Here is a 21,162-nt window from a genome sequence, read left to right as displayed (position 1 = left end):
TAATAAAATTATGTTCTAGCCGTATTCTTTTGAAAAGAACATTCGAGACTGTTGACAGAACAATGGTGCTTTGTAAATTAGAAGTTTTGGGAATTAAGGGATGTGTCTTAAACTGGTTTAAATCCTATTTGTGTAATAGAGTTCAATGTGTTAAATTTGTGAATAGTTTTTCCGAAGTTCTTAATGTCACGTTTGGTGTTCCACAGGGTACAGTTTTGGAGCCATTATTGTTTATTTTATATACAGTGTGTGTTAGCCAAATGGAATAAATTAGATAATAAATAGACGGGAGCGTGTTGGAAAAAACGCTCGAACAAGTCGATTGGGTTTTATAGTTGCGCATTTTTTTTCATAAAAACTTTTTATACAGGGAGTATCAGATAACGGTGGCCAATACTAACTTGCTTAGTTTAAGCATAACACCCTGTATGTTAATTAATTTTTAGATTCCTCAGATCATTTTAGACATATTTTGCATACAATGTCCTATCTTTGACTGTTTCGTATTAAGTAAAATTCAAAAAATAACATTTAGAAAAGAAAATTATTTATTTGCCGAAAATTGTTACAACATATTCAAAAACTTATACATAATACAAATCTAAACAATAATGTCAATGTAGGAGATGTTCAAAATGCTCGCCATAAATGTCTTGGCAACACCCTACCCGTAAATAGAAATAAGTCACAGTGTATACAAAACTAAACCCACTGACCTAAGTCAGTGGGTTTAGTTTTGTATACAATAGTTTTCACATATCCCCATAATGGCGTCAGATCGGGAGACCGTGTGGCCATTCCATCGATCCTCGCCTTCCTATCAACCGATCTGGAAATATTTGGTTGAGGTACTGCCGGACATTTATTTGGTAGTGGAATGGTGTTCCATCTTGTTGAACCCATATCATATTCGCTGGAACTTGTGGGTTTCCTAGATCAGGATACAAGTTGGCCAACGTTGGCACTAGATTATTTTGAAGCAATTCTAAATAATTATCGCCATTCAAATTGCCCTCAATAAAAAAGGGACCTATGATCTGATTTTCAATAATTTCTGCCCACACGTTAACCTTTTCAGGGTATTGAGTATTGTCTTCTCTCGTCCAGCGAGGATTTTCCCTGGACCAATAGCGGCAATTTTGACGATTGGCATGACCGTGAAGAGTAAAGGTGCACTCATCAGAAAACATAACATGTTCTAATTGGATCACATTGCTGTCAAACATTGCCATCATTTGTTCACAAAAATACATTTTCCTATCAAAATCGTCTTCCGTGAGCTCCTGGGTGGGTATAATTTTATAGGGATGTATTTTGTTTTCTTTTAATATTCTAATAACTGATGAATAGCTAATATCGAGTACTGGGGCTGCTTTCCGAGTAGATATATGTGGGTTTTCCTCAAACTCAAGCATAACAGCCAATTTGGTATTCTCACTTATTGCATTCGCAGCTGCTTTTTTTTACCTGCCTAACATGGCCCAGCTCGCGGAATTGCTTTTCTATTTTACTAATTGTCCCTTGGGTTAAAGGCGGCAAATTTGGAAATTTTTCGTGAAATAAGCGAGCTACTTCTATTTGCGTCCGTGTATTATCTCCATAGCCAATCATCTGTAGAAATGGTTATTTTGTGTATTTCTGTTAAATGAACCATTTTGCTGGCTTGTAGTTAATGAAATTCAAACAACTATAGCACTGACGACTACTTCTGTCATGCAACATGAGTCAACATTAAGCCTGGCATTTTAAACCAAAGTAAACAACAATTTTTAGTTTTTTTTATTCTCATATCAATACAAAGGAATGCTGATATAGTTTTTGCTTGCTTTATCATTACCAAGACCTAAATGGGCAAGAAGTATTAAGTGAGTTGTAGAGAATCATGAAAAATAAATAATTTTCTTTTCTAAATATTATTTTTTGAATTTTACTTAATATTTCCGAAACAGTGAAAGAAAGGTATAGGACATTGTACACAAAATATGTCTAAAATGATCTGAGGAATCTAAAAATTAATTAACATACAGGGTGTTATGTTTAAACTAAGCAAGTTGGTATTGACCACCGTTATCTGATACACCCTGTATAAAAAGTTTTTATGAAAAAAAATGCGCAACTGTAAAAACCAGTCGACGTGTTCGAGCGTTTTTTCCAACACGCTCCCATCTATTTATTAGCTAATTTATTCCATTTGGCTGACACACACTGTATAAATGATATGGTAAACGTGCTTGCAAAATGGATCACGCTTGTCTTAATAAAATCCATAAGACTTCGCGATGTGCTCAAAAATCACTCCTACAAAACTTCACGTAAGAACTTAAAATAAAAATTATCCTAACTTTCTAAATAGATTACTAAAGAAATTTAAAATGATTATTGTAGTAAGCAAATAGATATTAATAAGAATAATCTTATAGTAGGGGAGCCCAAGCGGGGATTTTGCGCGTTACTCGAGCACGTCAGAAAATCATATGAAAATAAATATTATACCCCATAATAGGTATGTGCGATATTCATCCATGTTTTTTGGTCGGTGTTCGGTATTTTGCCATCAATTCAGATAGCATGACATGTAGCATTTCAGAATATCGATGTTACTATTGATATAACCACAAAACATCGAAAAAGTTTAGATAAGTTATATTTTACAAAAATATCTTCCTTGTCAATTTACCTATATTTTTTACTCTTTACTGGAAAAAAAATATGTATCCCATAAGGTACCCCTTCCATATATGAGCCTGAATCCACATTGATACGTATTTACGGATCTGTCGGAACCACGTGATTGGTATCAGCCAATAAGAGACCTTTCGGTTTCACGTACCTACGTGAAGGAAAACACGGATAGAATTTGGTTAATTCGAACTTCATTCCGTATTTTTGGTCCGTTGTAAATTTTATTGTTATTTTTGAATTTTTACCATTTTTTTTTACCATGTTGTTATTTTGTACCATTCTTTTTAGAATGTCGAGTTTTGGTTTGACCCCGGGTTCCACATATTTGAAATGTGACTATTGCGGCTTTTTAATTAATTAAGGTTTCCTAGTATATATGGAGGAGAACCAGGGTTTTACCTTCGAGCTTTGCGCCAATGAGGACAATGTTTTAACTTGGCCAAAAATTCAGCAAATTAGATGACGAAATATTGTTTTATTCATTTATGCCAGAAAACCTCTATCGGTTTCGAGAACCCCTTTACAATCAAGGCATAAAAATAGATTGAAGCAATTGTGGGAGGTCAAAACTTTAAACACCAACAACTCGAGTAAAAATATAACGTCATTTTACGGATACGCTTGTCTCTAGTGGATGGGATGAAAGTCACGTATAGGGTTGATAGCCTCACGTATCCGTAATTACGTATCAATGTGGACTTAGGCTCAATCCACATTGATACGTATTTACGAATCCGTTGGGACCACGTGATTGCTATCAGCCAAGAAGAGACCCGAAAGGTTTCACGTACCTACGTGAAGGAAACATGGATAGAAGTTGGTTAATTCGAACTTCATTCTGTACTTTTAGTCCGTTGTACTATTTGTTTTTTATTGTTATTTTTGAATTTTTACCAAATTTTTTTTACTATGTTGTTATTTTGTACCATTCTTTTTAGAATGTCGAGTTTGGGTTCGACCCCAGGTTCCACATATTTTAAATGTGACTATTGCGGCTTTTAAATTGATAATCAGTGCCAGAATTAGTTGAAACACCAAGGTTTCCTAGTATATATGGAGGAGAACAGGGTTTTACCTTCGAGCTTTGCGCTAATGAGGACAATATTTTAACTTTAGCTTTTAACTTTAATGGCTTCTATGGGATCTGAGAACCCCTTTACAATCAAGGTATAAAAATAGGTTGAAGCAATTGTGGGAGGTCAAAACTGTAAACCCCAACAACTCGAGTAAAAATATAACGTCATTTTACGGATACGCTTGTGTCTAGTGGATAGGATAAAAGTCACAGATAGGTTTGATAGCCTCACGTATTCGTAATTACGTACCAATGTGGATTTAGGCTAAATCCTTACTATAGAGGCGTGCATTGACAGCAGTCTGTCAAATTAATAAAAATGGTTTAGGACAACCAAGACATCAAGTTGAACCGTCTTTTCAGACATTTCTGATGTGACTGTTGTTTTTTACATTTTAAAGATTTGTACATGCTCACCTCCCCACTAAAATGGAAAACATTATTTTTTTAAATTTTAGGATCTAACCTTCTCAATCCAATAGGTCCCCATGACGTTTTAGTAACTACAATAGCAATTTAGCATTCAAGGCTCCCCTACTAGTAGAAAAATATGGCGAAAACTAACGAGGCTACAAATCAAAATAATGAAATAAAATAAAAGATTAAAAATATAAAAAATAAATATGGGTCAACAACTAAAGAAAATAACGTTATGGCTGAAATATTTATTAATTTTTTTGTCAATATCGGAAAACTATATATAATAAAATTCGACAGAACCCCTCATCTGCTAATACAGAAAATAAAAAAATATTAACAAACACTTTTTACCCAAAGTAAGTCAATAACCAGGACATTATAAAATCAATTAACTCTTGTCTTAACAAACGGCTTATTGGAAAGACTTGCATTACTACAAATATATTGAAAAATTCTCTCTGAAAAAAAAATTGTTAAAGCCACTGAAACATATTTTTAATCTCACTTTTTCCTTTTTTAATCTTCCTTTTTCTTGTTTAAAAAAGATGATCAACAGATGCTAATAACTATCGGTTTGTATCGCTGATTAGCAATACCGCGAAAATATAGAAGAAATTACTAAAAGATAAATGTCTGTCTTTTCTCGAGTCTAACAATATTATTTATAAGTATCAGTTCGGCTTCCGACAACACAAAAATACAGAGGGTGTTATGTTTAAACTAACCAGTGCAATTTTAAATTCAATAAACCAAAACAAGAAAAGTATTTGTATGTTTATGGATTTAGATAAAACGTTTAATACCGTTTTTCATGAAATTATTCTATAAAAGTTATATGATATTGGCATAAGAAGAAGCTTTATAACTATTTACTACTTAAATAACAAAGTGGTTTTAAGCGATATGATTATTAGTTCCAGCAAAATTGTAGAGACAGTCTCCCCTCAGGGAACCGTGTTAGGCCCCATTCATTATAATAATATAACCCCATTTTTATAAAGTATATAAGAAACATTTTATAAATTGGTAGCGATTTACATTAACGATATCGGCGATTTTCTCATTAATCTCTGCTGAACAACCATTAGTAAGCCTAATCAAAATACATGATATAAAGTCTGAAGACGTACGCCCAAATTATCTGTGTTTACCACATATTCAAAAGGTCAGTTCATTGAAATATTTAGGTTTAATATTGGACCATTTTTTAAGATGGACAGAAACACCTAAAAATATTAAAAAAAATATATTATAAGTTTTATCAACTGAGAGATATTTTAAACCAAAAATGACTATTAACAGTCATGCTTTGTCGAATCTGTATTACGGTATTGCATTATTTTATGGGCACACTTACAATAATAACCTTTCGATCTTTAAAATATGTTAAAATAAAATAGTTAAGGTTATGTATTAAAAAAAACTCTAGATACCCTGTACTAGATATACTGATTTTCTTTATAAAGAGACAAAAATTCTGAACATCTGAAGCCTCCCATAGCTCCTTGATCTGATTTTCTAAAAATTAAACAAATACCGCTTATTGCTAACATGAACTATCACAAAACAGGATCTGTTACAAATGGAAACGCTAGAATTCCTTTGTTCAAAAAATATTATTTTCAAAGAAATATATGCTTTCTTACACCAATTAAAATAAGGTAACTTTCACTTGAAATAAGGCAACTGATCACAATTAAAAATAAGTTTTAAAACAATGTTCTCACTCTGTGCTATCATACTTTCCCTGGGACCTTTAAAACGTTATATATTTGATTTGATTCGATTTGGTGATTTGATGTGATTAACTTTATTTAAAATTTTTGGTTCCTGAAAAAATTACGAAAATCGTCAAACGTGATAAGTAAAAAAAATTGTTTTTAATTATCACATGATAATTTCAATTAGTATATCAATATATCAAAAAAAAATCAATCACAATTAATCACATCAATGAAATTTTAGTTCGTTTGCCCTCTTGTCTAACACATTACTGAACATACTATACACGGCGCCTGACATTAACACTATACTATTATTATAACTTTCTTGTTATTAAAGATACGAAAATGGTTAAATTACTATAGTTGGAAATAACTGAGTTTGCAACATTGTCAATACTAATTGAGTGGGCTGTAAACTTAGAACAGAAAATATTGAAGATAATTTTTTTTTGTAATACATGTGCATGGTGCTGCAGTACTTATTATTTTAGGATTGTATTCTTCTAAATATATATTATGTTCACCTTTATCTCCAGATTGTTCACTTTTTTCACCAGGTGTCTTAGCTTTTAAGTCGTCATCTTTGCCAGCTCTCTCATCTGTAAATAAACAAATAGGACAGATTTACAAAAATAGTACTTCTTCAATATTACTTTTCTGCTTTTGAACTTTTTGTTTCACCTTAAAATACATTCATTAGAGCTATAAGTTTTTTTTATTACACATATGAGGCTTACCAACTGACTTTCCTTTTTCATGATCAGATTTTCTGCCATCACCCGATTTTGCTCCCTTAGTTTTTTCAACTTCTCCAGAGTCTTCTGCTTTACCTGTAGCTAATTGAGTAGTCGGTTTACTACTACTGTCTAGAAAACAGTTTTTATTTTAGTTAAACATAAAGGCAAATACTTTGCTATTATAGTTATTACCAATTTCCTTTCCTTTTTCTTTATCAGGTTTTAGTGCATCCCCTGGTTTTAGCCTCTTCCCTCTTTCAGAATCGCTAGGTGTCAGTCCAGTAGTTGGCCTAGTATCTAGAATCATACCATTTTAGGTTTTGGTAAATATAATATTAATACTTTTTCTGTAAATATTAATCCACAAAGGATAAATAATATTTCGATTTTATTACCGGTTTCTTTTCCTTTTAGGTCACTAGGTTTACTTGAATCACCAGATTTTACTCCTTTAGTTTTTTCATCTTCGCTGCGAGTCAACCCGGAGTCGTCTGCTCTACCTGTACCTGCTCGAGACATTGGTTTGCGAGTTGTCTCTAAAAAAATTAATTTTGGATATTAATAAATAACAAGCAAAAACTAGATAAAGTTAATATTTTATAATTACTACCTGCTTCACTAGGTTTTACTCCTCTGCCCTTTTCAGCGTCACTAGATTTCAGTTCAGAGTCATCTGCTCTACTCTTACCTGTTCGAGAAGTTGGCCTGTCACTGCTGTCTGAAAATAAAAATTTTAATTTTTGATAAATTAAATAGGGAGTTCTAATTTATATTGTCTTGTTATAGTTATTACCTGGTGGCTTTCCTTTTCCTTCCCTTGGTTTTCCTGTATCACCGGATTTTTTTCCGGAGTCGTCTGCTGTACCTGCCCCAGACGTAGAAAAATATTATTTTAATTTTTGAATATATTCCCTATTTAGGATCTAATTTTTTCTTGTTATAGTTATTACCAGTTGCCTTTCCTTTTCTATCACTTGGTTTGTCTGTATCACCTGATTTTGCTCCTTTGGCCTTTTCAGCACCACTGGGTGTCAATCCAGAGTCTGCTCTTGTCTTCCCTGCTCGAGAAGATGACTTATCACTTTTATCTAAAAATTTCAATTATGATTTTTATTATATTAGATAGAAAGGCCAGGGTGACAATTTAGAAACTTGAAATGGCTACATAATAGGAACGAAAAACTGAATAAAAAAACGCAGAAAACAGTTTTTATGAAACGAAGGAGGAACAAAACAGAGCCTATTATCTTACCCTTATCTGCAACCCCTTAAATAGAAAGGGGGGTCGAGTGATACATCATCTTGAAGCTCTTAAAAAGTGATTTCTAATGATACCATAGAAAGCCACATTTCAAAAAATTGTTCTCTTTTTATCAAAGAAAACAATAAATGAAAACTTTATTGTTTTCTTTGTACTTTGTACTACTCATATTATTTTAAGAACAGTTGACTTTTGGTTCAGTTTTAACGAAAATCATCACTTCTTATGTTTAATAACAACGGTGTACAGCATAGCTGAACGTGTATGCATTATTTTCAATTATAGGATAAATGTTATAGAAAATGTTTCTTAAGGACAGCTCAACGTTTTAACGAATAGCATCTAGATCAAAATTTAGCCCAGCGTATGTTCGCCGACTAGTAGCCAAATTTAATGAAACTGTCACGAATAAAAATAGAAATCAACCGAGATTAGTCGACGAAACAGTCCAAATTGAAATTCTGGGTCAGTTTTCAATTAATTCAACTTTATCAACTCGTCAAGCAGCTGTAGTAACTAGATTATCTCGTGAATCAATAAGAAATGTACTTAAATTTCATAAGTTTCATTCCTATAGACTGCAAATGCTGTAAGAACTTAGTGACGACGACCCGGAGAGTATAATCCAGTTTTTTGTAATAATGAGAGATTGAATTATGGCAGAACCTCGACTAGTTACATATTTGCTTCAGTAATGAGTGTACCTTTTATTTAAATGGGCATGTTAATAAAAAAAAAACTGTCGTTATGGGAATGACGAGAACCCACACGTATTTAGAGAAAGGCATATCTAGTACCCCCAGAAAATTAATGTTTGAGCTGCTACATTGGGAGATGGTATTATCGGCTCTATATTTATATTAGAAAATTTAAATGGCGACATGTATGCTGAAATGCTACAGAGATCTATCGGTTATCGAAAATCAGAGGAACATACATGGAAATATATCTTTAGAAGAATGCTTATTACAATTCCAACAGGATGGAGCACCTCCTTATTATGTAGTTCCCTTTCGGCAATGGGTGGATGATCATTATCCTAACCAGTGGATTGGAAGAAGAAGTCCTATTGAATGGCCGCCTAGGTCACCGGACCTAACACGTCTTGATTTCTTTCTGTGGGGTCACCTAAAATCAGTCAGAGCATGGAGTCACTAGAGCAACTCCAGCATAGAATAGTTCAGGAATGCCGTGGTATATTCAGAAAAATATTCGTAAATGTACGTGAAGAATTTGAAAGTAGGCTTTATTATTGTCTTCAAAATCATGCAGATCAGGGTGAGATAAATATGTTTATTTTTGTTCCCCCTTCGTTTTATAGACATTATTCTCAGCGTTTTTGATTCAGTTTTTCGTTTCTAATATATGGCCCATTTTAAGTTTTTAAATTGTCACCCTGTATACTATCTTGTTATAGTTTTTACCTTCTGCCTTTCCCCTTCCATCACTAGACTTGCTTGCATCACCCGATTTTAGTCCTCTGGCTATATCACTATCACTAGATGTTAAGCTGGCGTAATATTTTTTACCATCAACTGCTTGAGGAGTTAGGCTATCACTGCCATCTCAAAATTACAATGTTTTATTTTTAATATATTAAAAAGAGGGCCTAATATACAAGGTATCCCGTAGCGGTATGTTCAAATTTTGGGAGCGTAAAGTACCCTTTTTTTCAATTAAAAAAAAAATATTTCAAAGTTACAAGCCCACGTATGTTATTTAAAGATAATACTAAAAAAAACGTAAAGTAAATAAAGAATAATTTTATTTACTTTATGATTTTTTACCAAAAAGTCAATTGATAATATTTTCGAAATATCCACCCCCTTGTTGAATGCACGCTTATGCCCGTGAGCCAACAGATAATGTAGTTATCCTTATTTGGCCCCTGTTTAGTCGTATTTATTCAGCACCCTGTTGAATACACTTCAATAAATCTTTCCTTGTATCGGAAGCTTGCGCAAAGACTAAATCTTTCATGTACCCCCATAAATTAAATTAAATTAAATTAAGCGGATTGTAATCGGATGATCTTGGTGACCAGGCAACAGGACCACTTTGACCAATCCAACTTGAAGAGTTGAAGGTAACTCAATTTCGGACAGGAATTCCGAAATGCGGTGGAGATCCATTCATTTGGAACCACAAATGTAGGCGTATATTCCGTGGGACATCCTCCAAAAGTCCATGCAGTTCGTCCATAAAAAATGGAAGTAGCTGTTCGCATTTACCTTGTAGGAAGCACAACAGGACCAATCAATGAATCATCGATTAGGGCAGCCCAAAAGTTAACAGAAAATTTATGTTGAAAATTACATGGACGTACAGCTTTTGGATTTGCTAATTTCCACCTATGAAGGTTTCTCAGATTTGTAATATCACGCCTTGTGAATGTCGCTTTATCTGTCTAGAGGACTGTTCTGTAGAAATGAATATTAAGACCGGACTGTCTTAATATCCAGGAAGAATAAACCAGACGACAATAGTAACCTGCCTCAAGCAAACCATATACCTTAAGATAATGATACATATGTCAGCCCTCATATTTTAAAATTCGCCAAACAGTAATTCGCGGTACTCCGACTTGTCAGATTTGACGTACACTAATAATTGGATCCCTTACAACAGTATCTAGTACTTCACGATCCATGTCTGCTGGCTCACTCCCCGATCGAAAAGATAATCACGCAGATCGCATTCCCGAAATTGTCTGTGTACTTCCCGAAACCTTATATATTATAATAATTATTAATTAATAATAAGGAATGCATCTATTTGCAAACCGATGTCGATATTCGATAGCTGCTTGATGAGTACTGCCGTTACAGCCATGCACAAAATTCATGTCTGTGTACTCTTGAGAAGAAAATTTATTTTTAGTATCATCTTCAAATAATATTCATAGGCGTGTAATGTTGAAATAAATAAAATTGGATACACAATTTTTGCTTTTTGTTTTAACTTGAAAAGAAGAATGCTTTACGGTATTAAAATTTGAATATAACGATACGGGACAGAGTGTCTTTTTATAGTTATTACCATCCGCCTTTCCTTTCCCTTCACTAGGTTTAACTGCTTTACCCGATTTTGCTACTTTGGTTTTTTCAGCGCCTTTAGGCGTCAATCCAGAGTCATCTGCTTTAGCCTTATCTGCTCGAGAAATTGGTCTTGCACTGCCATCTAAAAATTACAATTTTCATTTTTGATAAATTAAATGGGGAGGCCGAATATATATTATCCTGTTATAGTTATTACCATCCTCCTTTCTTTTCCCTTCACTAGATTTAACTGCATCACCAGCTTTTGCTTCTTTGGCCTTTTCAGGGCCTCTAGGTGTCAATTCAGAGTCATCTGCTCTAGCCTTATCTGGATGAGAAGTTGGTCTTTCACTGCCATCTAAAAATTACAATTTTGATTTTTGATAAATTAAATAGAGGAGCCTAATATACAGGGTGTCTTTCTAATAAGAGTCCGATATTTCATAAAGTGATTTTTTAAGTATTTTTAAGGTAAAAAGTGTGTGGTCTAAGATGCTTCGTTTTTAAGATACAAGGTGACAAAGATTTGTTTCTATTTTTGTTTTTTCCGCATAATTTCCTAAATTATACCGATTTCTGAACGAAAATTGGTACCTGGGGGTTTTTTGACATGAAAAACTTGAATTTGTCCTTAATTTAGCTGTTACCTGTAGAGGGCGCTATCCACGTGTCTTGACTTTTGAAAGGCCGATAACTTTTTGTACAAGGTTGTATTATATGTTTTGTCAAAGAAATGATTTCCCTAGTCATTTTTACGTAAAAAAGGTACTCTATTAAATGTCGTTAGGAGCAACTATTCCATTAGCAAGTCCGTATGTAAAATGAATGTCAGAATACTCAGAATTGGTAAAATTTACCAATTAAACGTCAAAATTGTATTCTGTTTGAATTTTTACCTGACGACACAAATAAAGCGCATTGACTAGCCTACTTGATCTTTTTTTTTCTTTTTAGAATTAATTAGCTTTTTCAAAACACATGCATCGATTATTTTAAACTTAAATATTTCGAAACCGGTTGCTCCTAGCGACAGCTAGTATATATTTCGCATAAAAATGATTAAGGAATTTATTTGTACAAAAAGTTAGGAGTCTTTAGAAGTCATAAAAGACACGTAAATAGGGCTCGCTAGAAGAGAAGTAAGAGCAAGGACCAATTCAAAGTTCTCGTGTCAAAAAATCCCCAGGTAGCAATTTTCCTCTAGAAAATGGCATTAATTAGAAAATTAGGCAAAAAAAAATTGACATCCTGTATTTTGAAAACCAAGCATAACACTTATTAAATAACACCCTGTAAATTGTCTTGTTATAGTTATTACCATCCCCTTTTCTTTTTCCTTCACTAGGTTTAACTGTATCACCGGATTTTGCTCCTTTGGCCTTTTCAGCATCATTAGGTGTCAATCCAGAGTCATCTCTAGTTTTATCTGTTCGAGAAGTAGGCCTTTCATTGCGATCTGAAAATTACAATTTTTTTTTTGATAAATTATATAGACGCGCCTAATAGATATTGTCTTGTTGTAACTATTACCATCTGCCTTTCCTTTTCTTTCACTAGGTTTAACTGTATCACCGAATTTTGCTCCTTTGGCATTTTCAGCACCTTTAGGTATTCCTCCAGATCCATAGTCATCTCCTCTAGTCTTATCTGCCCGAGAAGTTGGCCTTTTACTGCTATCTGAAAATCGCAATTTTGATTTTTAATAAATTAAATATGCAGGCCCAATATATTATGTCTTGTTATAGTTATTACCCTCTGCTTTTCCTATTCTTTCACCAGATTTAACTGTATCAGCGGCTTTTGCTCCTTTAGTTTTCTCAGCGTCTCTAGATGCCAATCCAGCGTCATCTACTCTGGCCTTATCTCCTCGAGAAGTTGGCTTTTCACTGCCATCTGAAAATTACCATTTTCAAATTTACCTAATATATATTATCTTGTTATAGATATTACCCGCTGCCTTTCCTTTTCCTTCACTAGGTTTGACTGCATCAGCGGATTTGGCTCCCTTGGCTCTTTCAGTGCCACTAGGTGTCAATCCAGAGTCATCTGCTTTACCTGTACCTGCTATAGAAGTTGGCTTGCCACTGCCATCTGTAAAATATTATTTTGATATCTAATTACTTAAACAGGGAAAAGCCAATATATTTTTTCTTGTTATTGGTATTACCCGTTGCCTTTCTTTCTCCATGACTTGGTTTATCTGCATCACCCGATTTTGTTCCCTTGGCTCTCAACTCCCTAGCACCACTAGGTGTAGATCCAGAATCATCTACTTTACTCGTACCTTTTCCAGAAGTTGGGCTAGCACTGCGATCTGAAAAATACAGGTTTAATGTTTGGTAAATTATTTGACGAAGGGTTAACATCTGTATATATTGACTTGTTATATTTATTACCCGCTGCCTTTTTTCTTTCTTCACTAGGTATGTCTGCGTCACCCGATTTCGGGCTTTTAGCTCTTTTACCCTCACTAGCTGTTAATCCGGAGTCATCTGCTCTACCTGTACCTGGTGCAGAAGCTGGCCTGCCACTGCTATCTGAAATATACAATTTTAATTTATGATAAATTAAATAAATTATTATTATATTTGTGACTTGTGATAATTATTACCCGTGATTTTTCCCTTTCCTTCACTAGCTTTGACTGCATCACCCGATTTTGGAGATTTTGCTCTTTTAGTGTCACTAGGTACTGTCGAATCATCTGCTCTATCTGTACCTCCTTGAGGAGATTGTTTACCAGTGGTATCTAAAAAGTACAATTTTTGTTTGTCATAAATTAAGTGGCGTGGTATTAGTATTAGTAGTAAGAGTATTAGTAAAGAGCTAGAACACTGCAAGTAGACCTAAAAGCCCCTCTGCGCAAATCCCAGAATCATCCACCCTGAGGCACCACTCCCAATGCACGGTCTTCATAAAGGCTTGCACGTTGTCTGTGTTCAGATCTTTAAGATCTTGCGTTAAACATTGCTTTAAATATTTTCCTACTCAGGCTTCACCAACTATCACAAATTATGTATTATTACAATATATGTGGTATGAAATTTCTTTCCCCTTACCGCAATTCGGAGAGAGCGGACTTTCTTTTATACCAGGAAATTGTAGATACCTATTTAGGCAGTTAGGCCCAGTAAAGATCACGGCCAGTAAAAAAGTCACCTTGTGTGACTTTGTGTTTTTACCTTTGTTTTGTTTTCGTTTGGTCTCTTAGAGAAAAAATGGATGATACGTTTCTACCAGTAAAGATTCCCACGAAATCTTTCATCCCCTGTCGGCACTTTGTTAGCAGTCACCTTACTTTAGAACCGTCATGATCTGGTATTATCTCTTTGGTCTGCCTACATCTATTTCTCTCCTTCTCCAAGTCTTCCTTGTTTTTTCCCAGGCCTAATTATTAAGTTCTAAATTTAGAGTTGTTATTATTTAAGTTGAAAATTTAGTTTTTTACTGAGATCGAGACAAAGCTCTAGGTCTATAAAGAGGCTAATAAAACCTTGTCTTGCTTTCTCGAAACTCTGGTGTTCTGGGATCTACCTTAGTTCCACTTCCTTGTATGCTTCTAATTTTTTACCAATGCGTCTCTGCACTCCTGGAATAGCGCTGAGCTGGCCCTGGGTTTTTGAATAGCCTTGAGGGCAGGCTTGACTATCAGAGTAGATACAAATTCCCTCGTTAGCTTCCAATGCTTCCTGTTTGTTTGCTACTTCAAGTATAGCAAACACCTTCGCTTGGAAAACTGTAGTATATATCGCTAGCGGAAAAGATTCCCCTGTGTTGGTTTCTATCCTGTTCAGGGTTGTTCTTTATATTTTCACAGAGACTAGCTCGGTTATTATATGGGGTGGAAAAGAACTCGAGTTTACCCTAAATCGCCAGGAATATTTAAGATTCTTATCAAAATAAATTTATAATTTTAGCTTTGATTTTTTTAGAAAACACCTATTTATCAACCGTAGATGCTAGAAGATACTTTGAATCTTCTAGAAAAAAAGATTCAAAGAGTGCTACATAAATATGGATATCAACATTAGAAAATTATTTTTTTAAATAATTTTTTTCAAATACCCCTAATCTGACTTGATTTAGTTTTTTTTACGTCCATATTTAAAAAAAGTAATTAATTTTTTGTTATATTTTGGAGAAGTATAAACTACTTAACCTTTTCGCTCACTGTGTACACATTTGTTTACATGAATTTATCATCATCCCTATATAAATTCAGAAAGGAATTTATTGTTTTGCTCATAGTGTCAACATTTGTGTATATTAGGATCTTACATGTAGTATAGATGCCGCTCTCTAGGGGCTTTCAATAAAAGTTTGTTACTGTAATTTTAACTTTAACTTGCTTGCCAATAGTAGATCTAAAAAGAGTCAAGAGTCAATGTTTCACTCAATTAGGGATATGAAACAAGAGCTCTTTAACCTGTCTTCACTTCTTTTGGGAAATCACGACGAATCCGTCAAGATCCAGATTCATGATTCCCAAACAAGAACTTGCCAAGGAAATGGAAGATTTACGGAAGAGTATTAATCAAATGGCCCTTAAAATGGAAAAGTTGACAGTTAAGGAAAAAGAAATCCTTAAATACATTCCAACAATAGCAAAAAGATCCATTTCCATTTCTATACAGACCGATCAGGAACCAGAAGTTTCGCCTCCTACAAAAAGAATAACGGTTTCACCTCAGAAAACCATAACTAGGGAAGAATGGCATTACCAAATCGTCTCTAATATTTCTCCTGACTATACAGTAAACCGGCTCGCTCACTACGTTAAAGATAAGCTCCAGACTAATGTTTTTATTCGATGTTTTCCCTTCACGCAAAATGAAGACAGTGTGAACTCCAGCTTTAAAATAGGTGTCCAAAACAAGTATCTTTTTAGCCAGCTAAAAGAGACGAACGTATGGCCGGCTGGTACTGTAGTGGATGGACGAAGGATGAGTCCATTACCACCGTTAAATTCTCCACCGACAGCTAATAAAACCTTAACTCCCAAACAAGTCTCAAATCAGCTCAATATGCTTCAAATTGGTTCAGATAAAGATGCGATAGCTGCATCTAAGTCATTTGGGCAAGAAAATATTAGCTTCAAACTTGTGGAGAAGGCCAACGATAATGATGGACTGCATAATATGGACCCGATGACTCCTCCAGTAGTGCGACTATCCCAAAAATCTGATGCGGAAAATGGACGGTACCTGTTGGCTAGACTGAGAGACCCCACCATCTTAAAAACTCTTAGGCTCTACTTGGCATACCTCTATGACCAGCTTTCCAACGTCTGTTTTGAAGGCCACACCAAGACCAGTGTCAAGCTAATGCTAGCTTCAGAGGGCCTACCTACTAACATAGACTCCCTCCGACGCTTGTATATCCGTTTCCACGACGTCTATGGAAATGGTGCAGCCAAAGTGGAAGAAGACCTCTCCGCTTTTAGATCCTTCTTTTCTTCAGAAAAAATTTTAAGGCTTTAAAAAATACGAGAAAGTCAATCTAATTATTTTTCCAGTGGTTCCTCATCTAAGAACAAAAATTTTTAAATAACATGACGCGACCAGAGGACCAAGCACTTTCTGATAAATCGGATGATAGCAAGCGTAGCGTATTTCTTCTTAACATTAAATCCTTAAGACACAAAACTAATGAATTATTTCTTTTATTAGAAGAGCTAAATTTTCCAGAAATAGTTGCCATAACCGAGCGCTGGCTAAACATAGATGAACCTGTTTTTGTTCAAAATTACACTACAATAGCAAGATTTAATAGAACTAATTTATCTCATGGGGGCACTATGATTATGTCTATAAACAACGATTTTTCACCGGTACCTAAGTTTGATAACTTTTTATCAGAAAAAGTATTTGAATTTTCCATAGTTTACCATAATACATACATCTATATTATTTGTGTATATAGAACACCTGACGCTGACTTACAGACTTTCCTTCAAAAACAACTAAGCTTGCTAGAATCCTTGCCCTTAAAAGGTAAATTAATTTTGTGTGGCCACCTTAATATTGATTTTTCCAGTGTGTGTGCTGCTCAAGAATCTCTTCAATATTTTCGTCTCAATAGGTATAGTAATGCATATTAACTTTCCTACCAGAATAACTAGAAATAGTTCTAGTACCATTGACTATGTCGTGTCATCTTTTGCTCCTGAACTCGTAGATTGTACGGTTTTTAATTCCTGATTTTCTGATCATGAAGCTGCAGTAACTAAATTTTCCATAAATTCTAAAGGCAAAAACACGTTACGTAAATTAGGCCGTGTTTTTGGCAAAAATAATTTCTTACAATTCAAGAACTTATGCCAAACGGCTGATTGGGATTTTCTTTCTGGCGATATAGATAGTGAATTTTCTAGTTTTATAAAGTCTTTATCAAGTATTGCAGATACTTGATAAAGACTTTATAAAACGTAAGTCGTTTCCTCTTAGACCTATCAAAATTAAACATCATAAGCCATGGACCACTAAAGGCTTACGTGTTTCTGCAAAAAACATGCGCTAATTATCACACCTGAAAAAATTTACAGACAGCGTATTTTTTCATAACTATGTCAAGCTTTATAGAAAAATGTACCATAAGACTATAAAAGCTGCAAAAGATATTTATTATAATAAAAGGATGATCGAATCAAGTAATGTTGCCAAAGAAACATGGTCTATTGTAAATGAATTAAGAAATAAGACTTCTTCATCTAGCACTATCCCTACTTCACCTGAGGACCTTAATCACTACTTTGTTAATGTAGCTAAAAATCCAATGGCTACCATAACACCTTCTCACGATCCTCGTTCATATCTCCCAAATGAAAATTTACACAGCTTCTTTTTTACCCCCATTGTATCAACAGAGCTTCAAACTACAATTAATGAAATAAAAAACAAATCATCATCTGGTACAGATGGGCTCACTTTCAAGATATTTTCCAATCTGCCAAATTGCACCTTAATCCATCTAACAAACTTAATTAACAAGTCATTCCAAAATGGAGTCTTTCCTACCTGCCTTAAGACTGCAATAATTATTCCTTTGCATAAGGGAGGAGATAAACAACACGCTTCAAACTATCGCCCAATCGCACTCCTTCCCACTTTATCAAAGATCATTGAACAATTGGTTAAAAAAAGGCTCTTATCGTTTCTGCTTAAATATAAAATTCTTACTCCTCACCAATTTGGATTCTTGAGTAACAATTGCACAAATGATGCTATGTTTTCTCTCTTAAATAGTGTTTACACCAGTATAAATAATAATCCTTTTTATTTTTCTCCAAGGCCTTTGATTGTGTAAACCATAACATTTTAATTGACAAATTGAATCACTATGGGTTCAGAGGAACGCCCCTTGAGTGGTTTAAATCGTATCTCAGTTACAGAAATCAGCTTGTAAAGGTTGATACGACGAAGACTTCTTGCAAACCAATAGAATGTGGGGTACCTCAAGGTTCAGTCCTGGGCCCTATTTTGTTTCTGATTTTTATAAATGACATTGCCAATCTTAACATCAGTGGCAAAATCTGTCTTTTTGCTGACGATACTAGCTTTACATGGACCAATCCGCATGCTAGGGCACTACATGCTACTATTTCTAATGACTTAATTACCATTAAATCGTGGTGCGATTCTAATCTTCTGTGCCTAAATGTCTCAAAAACTAAAGTCTTATCATATAAAACTACTAGTCAACCCTTTGTACTTAACAACACTAGTTTGGACGTTATAGAATCTGTGAAGTTCTTGGGACTTAATGTTGACTACTCCCTAAAATGGAACTTGCATATTGATGCCTTATATAAAAAATTAAGTTCAGCATATTTTGCCTTAAGATCAGTTTCCAGGGAATTAAGTTTTCAAACATCAAGAACAGTTTATTATGCCCTTTTTGAGTCACATCTACGTTACGCCCCTCCATTCTGGGGCACATGCGGTGTGACTCAATTTGAGCGCATCTTTAAACTCCAAAAGAGAGCAGTTCGGTATCTGCTTGGACTTAATAGCAGAGCTGACTGTCAAGAAATCTTTAAAAAATACAAGATACTTACTCTTCCCTCTTTATTTATTGGAATCTATTTCTATTTTCTGTTTTGTTTGTGGTGAAAATAGTAAAAAAAAAACAAAAACAAATTAATAAAAGGTGATATTGTGAGTGCTAACAGTGATCCATTCAGTTTTTTTCGCGGAAGTACATTTTTTTGTCTTTGAAGACACGTACATATTTGTGTACACTGTGAATCAGAGAAGTAAAATTACAAGGTAAATTTAATCGTACTTTTTTCTTTTTTATATTAGTAAATAGCTAAATATTATAGAATCCTCGTTTATAATGAGCCGAAATCGCCTGCTAACAGATAAAGAACTATTAGATTTAATAGAAGCCAGATTATCAGACATTGAAGGACTCAGTGACGGCGAATTCAATGAAGATGATGACTTTGATTTTGATCCTGAAGGTATATTACTTGGAACTAGTATATTATATAATGTGCGTAGCATATATACTTTTTATCTTGTAGAATTACAAGCAATGAGTGATGAGGAGGAAGAAGCTGAACCTGTTGAGCAGCTAGAACAAGCAGAACCTAAACTTGTTCCCAACATAATGGCAAAAACTCCACAAAAGTCGAAGAAATTCAATATAGAAGACTATTTGGAAAACAATTGTCTTTCAAAGAAAAAGGATATATTCTGGCGAAAAAATGTGCAGTATATCACTCCACCGATAGAGTGGCATGTTAGAGAAGAAGAACCAGTAGTTCAGCTAGAAAGCCCAGCGGTTTTTTTTGAGTCACATCTACGTTACGCCCCTCCATTCTGGGGCACATGCGGTGTGACTCAATTTGAACGCATCTTTAAACTCCAAAAGAGAGCAGTTCGGTATCTGCTTGGACTTAATAGCAGAGCTCACTATCAAGAAATCTTTAAAAAATACAAGATACTTACTCTTCCCTCTTTATTCATTGGAATCTATTTGCTTAGTACGCAAACATAAGTCAGAAATGCCAAGTAGGCCGTCTCACAATTATTCATTTCGCAACGCAGTGCATGATCTTTATCTGCAAACCCCTCGGTCCGAGTTAGTTAAAAACTCTATTCTATACAGAGCCAAAAAGATGCATAATCATTTGCCTTTGGAAATTAATTCAATTACTTCTTTTCCTCGATTTCATAATGCTTTGAAGGCGTACTTTCTGGAAAAAGCCTTGTACGCAGTGAAGGATTTTTTTCTAGGATAACTTTTTGGGTATCACACACACACTGGCTTTTTTTATGTCTTAAAATAGAGAATATATTAGTTTTTTTTTTCTTTAGTAAATGAATTGCACTTTCATTTTGTATTTAATTTAATTAATTTACTGTTATTGACTATTGTGTTTATTTTTATTGACATTTTATACATCATGATGTATATTGACCAGGTACATTGTTTTTGTACAGTTTTGCATGTATTTATTTTCTTTGTATATTTATTTTTAGTTTCATTTTGTTTTTATATGTTTTTTTTATTAGCTTTGTCTACAAAATTTTTGAATTTTTTGACAATAAAGCATATGATTGATTGGTTGATTGATTTAACAGCTGGCGAGCAATATTTGTGTAAAGCGTGCAAGGTTATCTGGTAGATTATTGTGGTGTTTTGTTTGTGGTGAAAATAGTAAAAAAAAAACCAAAAACAAATTAATAAAAGGTGATATTGTGAGTGCTAACAGTGATCCATTCAGTTTTTTTGCGGAAGTACATTTTTTTGTCTTTGAAGACACGTACACATTTGTGTACACTGTGAATCAGAGAAGTAAAATTACAAGGTAAATTTAATCGTACTTTTTTTTATATTAGTAAATAGTTAAATATTATAGAATCCTCGTTTATAATGAGCCGAAATCGCCCGCTAACAGATAAAGAACTATTAGATTTAATAGAAGCCGGATTATCAGACACTGAAGGACTCAGTGACGGCGAATTCAATGAAGATGATGATGGCTTTGATTTTGATTCTGAAGGTATATTACTTGGAACTAGTATATTATATAATGTGCGTAGCATATATACTTCTTATCTTGTAGAATTACAAGCAATGAGTGATGAGGAGGAAGAGGCTGAACCTGTTTCCAGCACACTTGTAACTCAACAAGGTGAAGAGACTGAGCAGCTAGAACAAGCAGAACCTAAACCTGTTCCCAACATAATGGCAAAAACTCCACAAAAGTCGAAGA

General features: G+C 34.2%; 2 protein-coding genes across 10 annotated transcripts in view; both read right to left on the bottom strand.

The window, feature by feature from the left end:
• LOC126745444 (golgin subfamily B member 1-like) overlaps window positions 1-12,393 on the bottom strand; it is an 87,235-nt gene extending 74,842 nt beyond the window's left edge. For all 9 annotated transcript variants that reach the window (XR_007663545.1, XR_007663546.1, XM_050453284.1 and 6 more), the window contains exons 1-11: window positions 12,256-12,393; window positions 11,155-11,295; window positions 10,939-11,079; window positions 9,324-9,464; window positions 7,589-7,726; window positions 7,432-7,503; window positions 7,249-7,356; window positions 7,034-7,174; window positions 6,831-6,935; window positions 6,639-6,767; window positions 6,426-6,500 (exon numbers count right to left, since the gene is read on the bottom strand). Coding sequence is in view for 7 of the 9 variants with exons in the window: in XM_050453284.1 (XP_050309241.1) it covers window positions 6,426-6,500; window positions 6,639-6,767; window positions 6,831-6,935; window positions 7,034-7,157 (433 nt within the window). In the remaining 2 variants the exon portion in view is untranslated. The remainder of the gene's footprint in view (window positions 1-6,425; window positions 6,501-6,638; window positions 6,768-6,830; window positions 6,936-7,033; window positions 7,175-7,248; window positions 7,357-7,431; window positions 7,504-7,588; window positions 7,727-9,323; window positions 9,465-10,938; window positions 11,080-11,154; window positions 11,296-12,255) is intronic.
• The window catches only part of LOC126745956 (nucleolar protein dao-5-like), a 33,846-nt gene continuing 24,792 nt past the window's right edge, over window positions 12,109-21,162 (bottom strand). The window contains exons 18-25 of the mRNA XM_050454016.1: window positions 13,549-13,686; window positions 13,334-13,474; window positions 13,105-13,251; window positions 12,888-13,028; window positions 12,690-12,830; window positions 12,462-12,614; window positions 12,256-12,393; window positions 12,109-12,137 (exon numbers count right to left, since the gene is read on the bottom strand). Coding sequence (XP_050309973.1) covers window positions 12,109-12,137; window positions 12,256-12,393; window positions 12,462-12,614; window positions 12,690-12,830; window positions 12,888-13,028; window positions 13,105-13,251; window positions 13,334-13,474; window positions 13,549-13,686 — 1,028 coding nt within the window. The remainder of the gene's footprint in view (window positions 12,138-12,255; window positions 12,394-12,461; window positions 12,615-12,689; window positions 12,831-12,887; window positions 13,029-13,104; window positions 13,252-13,333; window positions 13,475-13,548; window positions 13,687-21,162) is intronic.

Source organism: Anthonomus grandis, chromosome 16 (assembly GCF_022605725.1).
Source record: "Anthonomus grandis grandis chromosome 16, icAntGran1.3, whole genome shotgun sequence".
Lineage (NCBI taxonomy): Eukaryota > Metazoa > Arthropoda > Insecta > Coleoptera > Curculionidae > Anthonomus > Anthonomus grandis.
The sequence above is the reverse complement of the archived record's forward strand: the minus strand, read 5'-3'. Positions and strand labels throughout refer to the sequence as shown.